The 8,934-nt window shown below is 40.4% G+C and overlaps 1 protein-coding gene across 1 annotated transcript; it reads right to left on the minus strand.

The window, feature by feature from the left end:
- Positions 1 to 872: 872 nt before the first annotated feature.
- Positions 873 to 2,814, minus strand: foxd2 (forkhead box D2). Its single transcript, XM_037113517.1, has one exon. It carries the CDS (start codon positions 2,266 to 2,268, stop codon positions 1,180 to 1,182), a length of 1,089 nt encoding a protein of 362 aa, XP_036969412.1. The 5' UTR covers positions 2,269 to 2,814; the 3' UTR covers positions 873 to 1,179.
- Positions 2,815 to 8,934: the final 6,120 nt, after the last annotated feature.

Raw genomic sequence — 8,934 nt, forward strand, 5'->3', positions numbered from 1 at the left:
TACACCTGAACCCCCCACCCCAAGGCCCCGAATATCAGAGGAGGTCCGACCTCAACAAGTGTGAATATTAAGATTTGATTTTGATGAAGGCAAAGTAAAAAAAGATGAATGTATAGTAACAGATTTAAAAACCGACGTGTATTTCATTTCATTTCGCCTGATTTGATTCATTGAATCACCCTGAAGTCGTTTAGTCTGTTTTAATCCTTCTTTTTTTTTTTAAGGAGAGAAAAACTTTCAATGCAATTAAAAATAAATAACCCCTTTTTTTTCAAATTCACAAACATTTATTATTCTTGTCGTTACAACCAAAAAAAAATGACCTATGAACATTTAGGTGTCTCTCTCTTTCTCTCTGTCTCTCTCTCTCTCTCTATTGGCAACACATGACATACTGTATGTCTCACAGATTCAATTGTAAAATAGATAAGGGACGAACAACAATGAAAAAAGACTGAGAGAGGTAATGCGCTCTTTTATACCCAAGGAAACAAAAAAAAAAGAAACACATATAGCCTACGTGTCCACCGACATGAAATGATGTTGTCACAAAATCACCATGTGGAGGAGATTCAAGGAGGGTTGATGATGGGAAATGTTTTGATTTTTCGTTGTCGTTTGTTTGTTTGTTTGCTTGCTTGCTTGAGTCAGAAACCCTCCTTTCGTCTCCATGTGCTTTCTAAGTAAAAACCTGAGTTTGCCGTATCTCTGCCAGCCTATGTCAACAACAACAAGAACAGTGCCATTTTTTTTTTCTCACGACGCACAAGATAATAACAAAATATAAATCATGATAAAATTCTCAATTATATTAGAAAAAAAAATCGGGTGACAAGTTAAGTTAAAATCGCAGGATTTCTTTTTTCTTTTTCTTTTTTTTTTCTCCCACCGGCACGTGAAGGCCACACGCCAGATTGCAGGCCAGCGTTGTGTTTTAAAAAGCTCCTACTCCAAAGTTTCTCTTGCTTTTCCGTCAATATTATACACATATTTACAAACCATAAATAAACCTTTCTCTCCTCGTACATTGTTAGGAAACAGAGAGGAGCCAGAAAACAGTCTTATTTCACCGAGCATGTTCAGCCGTCCTTCACACAGCACGACGCCACAACTGGCTTTTTATTAAAAGTTCTTTGTGGGGGCAGTCTCGCCATTCATTTTATTTTATTCATTTTTTTTCTAGAAAGGACAAGTGTTCATAGTCGGGGTTTTGCTGGAAAAAGTCTGACCCGGTGGCCCGGGTTGTAATATGTCCAAGTGGCTGGAAGCAGAGGCCAGTGCCGGGGTCAACATGGCCAGGATCTGCGCCTGGCTGCCCGGCTGCGCGCTGTAGGAAGAGGCGGTGGAGTTGGCGCCACCGATGATATTGTCAATGGAGAATGAAGGCCGGCTCGGGGCGCTGGAGTCCGTCTTGAGAGGCGGCAGAGACGGGCTTAGTTGGGGGTAAAAGGGCTTTCTCAAGTCGGCCCCTAAAAGTGAGGGCAGGGGGTGCGGCGCGGGGAATATAGAGGCTGATGGGGGCAAGGTGCAGGGCGCGTTAGGGAAGGGGAAGGAGCCGCCTGTGTGGTGCGGGTGATACGGGTTGTGCGCTGCGTGGAAGCCTTGCAGCTGGAGTCCATAGTTGTATCCGTACGGGCCGTATCCAAACCCGGGCAGAAAGCCACCGGAGTCCCTGAGGATTTCGTTCGCCTGGTGCCTCTTGAAGCGCTTCCTCCTGCGCAAGAAGCTCCCGTTGTCGAACATGTCTGCGGAGTCCGGGTCGAGGGTCCAGTAGTTGCCCTTCCCGGGGTTGCCCGGCTCTCGTGGGATTTTCACGAAGCAGTCGTTTAAGGACAGGTTGTGGCGGATGGAGTTCTGCCAGGCGGGGAACTTCTCCCGGTAGTAGGGGAATCTGTTGCTGATGAACTCGCAGATCTCGCTGAGAGTCAGGCGCTTCTTGGGGCTCTGCAGGATGGCCATGGTGATCAGGGCGATGTAAGAGTACGGCGGCTTCACCAGCGCGCTTTTTCTGGGTTTGTCCCCGATCACGCTGCCGACCTCTGCGCCGGAGCCCATCTGGTCTGACGGGCAGTCGGAGCTGCTGAGCCCGGGGGAGGAGACCCTCTCGGCCGCGTTCTGGGAGTAATTATCGTCCGAGTCATTGTCCAAGTTGAACTCGTGGCGAATGTACTTCCCGTCCTTTCCGACGGATATGTCACCCCCGACCACATCGATGTCCACATCTTCGGACAATGCAGAGCTGTCGGACATATCCGTCCCTAAAGTCATCCTTGGAGACGCCGCTTGTCTTCCCCCTCTCTCCCAGATTTCCTCCTCCTCTGGTCCGGTGAGGCTACCGAGCGAGAGCGCACACACACACTCCCCCTCTCTCTCTCTCTCTCTCTCTCTCCCTCTCTCTCCCCCTCACAACCACACCAGACTTTTTTCTCTTTCTTTTTTTTTTTTTGGCTGCAGCTTTATCTCCAACTACTGAATGCACACATGGCTAGAATCTATTGAAAAGATAAAGAACTCTATAACCTGTGGATTTGGCGACTCCTGGGCGTCCGAGGCTGGTCAAGCGGGGCCGTGCGCGGTTCTCCTCGAGCAGAAAAAAAACAAAAAAACTTCTGGTTTGAAACAAAACAGTCAAAGATCGATCACGCACCGGTCTGGGCTTTGTGTGGTCTTGAGACGCGATTGTTTCTGTCCGCGATCAGTTTATGGTCGAGGTCATTTTCAAAAAAAAAAAAAGAAGAAGAAGAAGCTACTTTTGGATATCCAAGAGTCTGTCCAAAATATCTTTTACGCACGGGTTTGGGTAGGTATCCAGCCAGACTCTGACACTCTCCTCCTTAGCGCTCAAAAGGTATTTATAGGAGCGCGCTGGTCACGTGGTCTTTGAGTCACTGTTACCAGGAACTGGACGAAATTACCCTGCAAAAAGTAATATTCGGATGTGCTCTTCAACCTTTGAAACCACATTTCACATTTCGTTCACGAATTAAAAACAGAATAAGGTAAACATGTGGGTCATACAGAGGAGTGATATCAGCTCCTCCTGCGCACATGGACTCGATTAAGAATGAGATTATATATATCAGAATATAGCTGGAGATCGACCGTATGCTGTTCATATCAATATATTGACAGTCGATTACGAAAATTTAGAATATGTAACATAAAATGCATTACAAACAAAAATAGTCTCGCTGACGAATCAATGAAGAAACTTTACATTTTCATTTTAAAAATTGCGAGTTGATTTTTTGAACAGGAGGTTGCGAGACTCAATTAAATCAACTTTTTTCTTTTTCTTTTTTCTTTTTCTTTTTCTTTTTTTTTTTTGCCGTGTGAGGTGAGAGGAGTAGAAGGTGTGCTCTGATGACTGTTACTTTGGTCTTTATTGAATAACCCACACAGACACAAGCAAAGCAGAACACAGGCATGTATCAATATATTATAGATTTTACTCATTTCAAATATTGTATTTGTTTACGGAGCAATTGCGAATTTTATCTGCAATTAAATTTCAGATTGCTCATCGAAGGAAAGATTATTATTATTATTATTATTATTATTATTATTATTATTATTATTATTATTATTATTATTATTATTATTATTATTTAGCTATTCTTTAAACACTATACATTTGTAATTAGAAATAAAGTGCTCATTATTAAAGATAAAAAATGGCTAAACGTTTACAATTGATTTTAAAAATATCAAATTCACTTCAGTGACTCTTTTATTACTAGTTTACTAGTTTTTGGGTGTTTTTTTTTTTTTTTTCATTTTCAGTTCGATTTCATAATTTATTTATTTTTTCAAGTATTCAGTACGTGAAATAACTCCAGCAGAAGCGAAGCTGCTCGTCTGTTGTCTTCACTAATAATCTGTCCGATTTGTCCGGATTTGATCCTCCCCCTCCGTTGCTCAGAGGGTTTTTTTGGCCAGTAGCCTAATTCCCTCATCACTTCTCACGGGTTGTTGTGTGTGTGTGTGTGTGTGTGTGTGTGTGTGTGTGTGTGTGTGTGTGTGTGTGTGTGTGTGTGTGTTTTCCTCGTCAAGAAGTCACAACATGGACCCATCGTGCATTTCCCTGCACACTTCCCAGAGCTGCACACGCTGAGCTGCAACCTGCTCCAGCTCGTCCCCGTCAATGCAGGAGAGGGACAGCGTGGGATGCATCGTCCTAATCCACCACATCAGCACAGGTCCAACACACACACACACACACACACACACACACACACACACACACACACACACACACACACACACACATTGCAACCTGTCTTGTGTTTTGTATATATCTGCATCGCGCGTTTTGCAGCTTTAAGTTTGCGTTCGTCCTTTTTTTCTTTTTTTTTTTATCTCTCTCTGACTGAAGGAAACGACTTCTCCACTGAGGAGCTGAGCGCAAGTCAAGCATTCAACTTGTTAAACAGCCCTGATCGAGCCGCGAGTCCTCCTGCGTGACCCGCCTGTCACGAGCCTGTTAAATCTGAAATAGACCCTCATCGCGCAGCAGGCGGCCTGATCTGTCGTCACATATATGATACATTGTCATCCATAGATGCTCTGAGGTTTCTGACGCGATGGGATGAAATAACTGTCCACGTTTCTTTCATTCATGTGTTTATTTACCTGACCTCTCACACTGTGCTCCAAAACCAGGGCTTAATGGTCGACTTGGACCTGATCGCCAGCCTACTTCAGACTTGGTTGGTTTACACGGTGTTGGGACTTCTTTTTTTAAATAATGTATGTGACAATCAGTGCATTGATCGGTGTCCACACGAGCCGCTTAAAAATGCGTCTATCTGTGCCACAGAAGGCCTCTGTTCATTTACAACTCTTTTTGCTATGAAGCATCTTCAGTGCACACGTTTCATTCTGTCACATTATATGGTTGAACAGACTTTAAAGTTGTTTTTTTTCTGCCATTTTTAAATTTCATTTAATTTGTAATAAATTCGAATTTAACAACAAAGCGCGCGTTAGTGGATTATTTCTGGCTCTTCAAGTTTCCAGAGGTCGAGTTGGGTTCTGATTCTCGGGATCCGTGATTCTGGCCGGATGGAGAGGTTTCCTGTAGTAGAAGTTTGTGGTGCTGAAGCGCCCCCTGCTGTTGCTTTGAGGAAAATGAAACTCCACAACTGTGGGCACTTTGCTCCAGTGTTGTGTCCTGCTGACATGGTGCAAATAGCAACGCTGAAAAAGTTCCCAGTCAGCTGAAGGCTCCTGAGGTCTTCTGGGATTTTGAGAACGGTGCAAATGAAATTCAAAGTGAAGTGAATCGCATTAAAACGCAGCAGCAGCGTGTCGATATGGAAATAAGTCTGTATTACAGGTGATTAATTTGATTAATTTGATGACTGAATATTTGAATACACAAGCTGACTTTAAGGGACGACACAGTTTCATACGGCTTTACTTGTTTCTATGTGGCGGACCCTGCCACCTCTCCAGCTCCAGAGTTCTGGGGACCTTATTTTCCACTGAGAGCAGCTTGTTTATTCAGTCATCGAAAAAATAAATATTTCTAAGCTTGTTTTATTACTTTGCATTATTTGAGTTTGAATCTCTTCTTCATAACCACATTGTGCCCCTTTAAATGAATTAATATATCATGAGTTTGTATAATTATTCGCACACTGATATTGTACAATGAGAGTGATTTTTTTTTTCAAAAACTAAATACTGTTCTTTTTTTTAAAAAAAAAAAAAAAGCAAGAAATAGAAGCCCTGTAGTATAGGAAAAAAAAAGTTAACCCTTAAAAGTATAAGGAAGGCCTATGTGGTATGTTAACTAGGTGTATTCATTTAATCACAAGTAATTAGGAGCAATATTAGATTTGCATTTTGGACAGATTGTAAGATCAGCATGGCGGAGCATCTTGCAACACTTGGAGGTTAAATGAAGTAATTTGCCCAGCATAGGGTCTAACAGAGGATCAGGAATTAGCTTCAAGTGAGAAGAGCAGACTGCACTGTGAGTTTGTGTCTCCAAGTTTTAAATGCATCACAGTTTTAGCAGTAAGTTTGAGACAGCCATGTGACTCAAGTCAGTGAGTCACAAATGAGTCTGAGCCCCTTTTTGCTGATCAAGTCAAGTCAAAAGTTGTGTTAAAAGTCAAGTCAAGTCCCATATCAGGCCACTTCTTCCCTACAGAAGAACGTGAAGTCTGACCTTCAGTATGCAGTCTTGATATCGTTCACCAATTGATTCAACCTGTTCATAAAGTAGAACAATGACTTGAATTTATTTATTAACATTCAGTGCAGCACAATGTTCAAAAGCTCTTATGACACACTGTATATGAAGCCAATAACTGATACAAGCTACAGAGACACCTGGATGTTTTGATGATCTACAAAACAGAGCACACAGTTTTGCATTTATGTCTGTTGCTTTTCAGACTAACTGGACAAATGTGACTTTTCAGACAGTGAGTTTTGCTGCACAAACCTTTCCAGGAATTTTAATACCACCCCCTCCTAAAGTCATTCGGGTTCATGAGTCCAGGTTGTGCACACAAAACGAGGATTTTAATGTCATTTCATTATCGAGAGCTGAAGGATGCAACCACTTGTCTTGTTGTGTACAAACTTCCTCCTTGCATCAATAGTCATGTGTAATCAGCAGGTCTGTCTTAGCTTAGTGCAGAAAACTCGCACCTAACCCTGTGGGGACTAACAAATCAATTCTGGGAAGAGTCAGAAAGTCACAGACTGAGAACTGATGTATGACAAAGCTTCCTCACAGAATAAAAGCTGTCTGAGGACTTTGATACCAGATCACGCCAGATTAAGACTTCTACAACCAGCCTGATTTGAGATTTTTAACACGTGAAATCATTTATACTCTTACTTCAGACATGATTTCAGTGCTGACTGTCGGTGTAATTGATCATGATCCCAGAAACTGACTGCACAACCAGAGTGAAAACAATCCCACAGGTTGAACACTTTGCTTTTGCTTCCATCTAGTGGTGGGAAGCCACCTTCAGGAGACAAACAGATGTTGTCAAATACATCAACAATTTGTTTGGCACTGTGCAGTTTTTGGAGAAGAAATTCAAACTCAGAATTTTTGGATTAATGAGGTCATAATACAAAGTCAGACAAAATTATTTTTTCCATCACTGAATAAATAAGCTGTTCTCGGGGGAAAATAAGGTCCCAGGACACTTTTGGGAGCTAGAAAGGTGGCAGGGTCCGCCACATACAAACAAAGTAAAACAGTATGAAACTGTGTTGTCCAATTTGTTTATTCAGTCATATAAACAAACATAGTTTATTGATCTAGTCAGTTTAGGCATAGAAACTAAATCAGAAAAAATAATTAAATCTTTCTTTTCTGATTAAGATTTCATCTCTACAACTACATAACACACCTTTAAACGTGCTGAGTGTATCATTGGCCCCACAGAGGATGTCGCAGCACACACATCTACTTTGAGGCATCAGTAGTTTGAATGATGCAGCGAGGGCTTCAGTGTCAGACCAGAGATCATAGCTGCAAGCTCAACATTTTCATTCTTGAATAAAATATTTTCATGATATTCTTGTGTGTATAATTATCTCCATATTTATTTTAAGTTGTTTTTGTGACTTGCGTTTTTGAACAAATTCTAAGAACACCAAAGTTTAACCACAGTCACAGAGTAATGATGAAACTGGGTGCCTCCTCTTACGACTCCTCAGATGACTAAGAAGGCATTTTTCACTTATTTGTTAAATAATAATGATCCTCTGGGATTCTTCAGTGGATATTTTCATTTCTGACCGAACACTAATAGAAGAAATTCAAATTGGAATGAAAATACAAATCTGATAGCAGCAACAGTATTTGAAGTCATTGATCTTTACAAGTGAACAATGAGTTGATTTGTTCTTTCTGTCACCCAGAAAAAGACTGAATTAGCGCTGACAGGATGAAATATGAACTAATCTTTCTTTAGCACAAGTCTGACAGATATATATATACAATTAAATTTAAATCAGCATCCACAGTTATAACTTTATCTCCCAGGATTGGAATTAAAGCATTACATGATGCAGAAAAAAGCAAATGATTTCTGAAGTGTGATGAGGATTATTTCTCTGGAGACACTGAAGATGTGACAGAGAGTCAAACTGTTGTTCATACAGCATCTGTTACTGTCGCTGGTTCAGACTGTCTTCTCTCAGGTTTTGACTAGAGGGCCTCAATCAAAGATACCAGAGAAGTAGATGTGAGCTTTTCTTTTCTTTTTTTTTTTTCTTTTTTTTTTTTTTTGATTAGTAAATCATAACCATAATTTCATTTGTATTTAATTTACTGTCTGTTGTTTCAGCTCATGTGGGACATTGATGATGGAACAAATGTCCTTTTATTTTCAGACTGTGTCTAAAAAACAAACACACACACGAGCTTCAGATGAAGTCTATCAAAACAATGCTGCAATTTTAACTTAGTAACTGTGCTTTTTAAAATGTTCTCAACAAACAAATAAAGTTGTAGTTGTGTGTTTACTTTGTGTCAGTGGAAGATTAAACTGTGTCTGAACTAATGATCCTCTACTGATCAGAAAATGTAAAATATTGAAAATCATCAGCTTTTTTCTTTTTCTTTTTCAAAACCAAACAGGGAACATTAAAATTGCACCAGCACGTATTTTATTATATTAATAATGTATGTTATTATTATCATTATATTATTATTATTATTATTATTATTATTATTATTATTATTATTATTATTATTATGAATAGAAGAGACTCAAATTCAGTTATTTGTTTCCCCTCATTGTTCACCTACATGTACGTACAACCTGCTGTTTGACTAAAAACCAAAGAGAACAAGCCACAGTCACTTCGACTGTGGTGATAAATGTCGTGAAGAAAGACCACTTTTTTTTTTTACTGTAAAAAAAAAGAATTTATTCCAAACGACCTGTCGTA

Source organism: Acanthopagrus latus, chromosome 11 (genome assembly GCF_904848185.1).
Source record: "Acanthopagrus latus isolate v.2019 chromosome 11, fAcaLat1.1, whole genome shotgun sequence".
NCBI lineage: Eukaryota > Metazoa > Chordata > Actinopteri > Spariformes > Sparidae > Acanthopagrus > Acanthopagrus latus.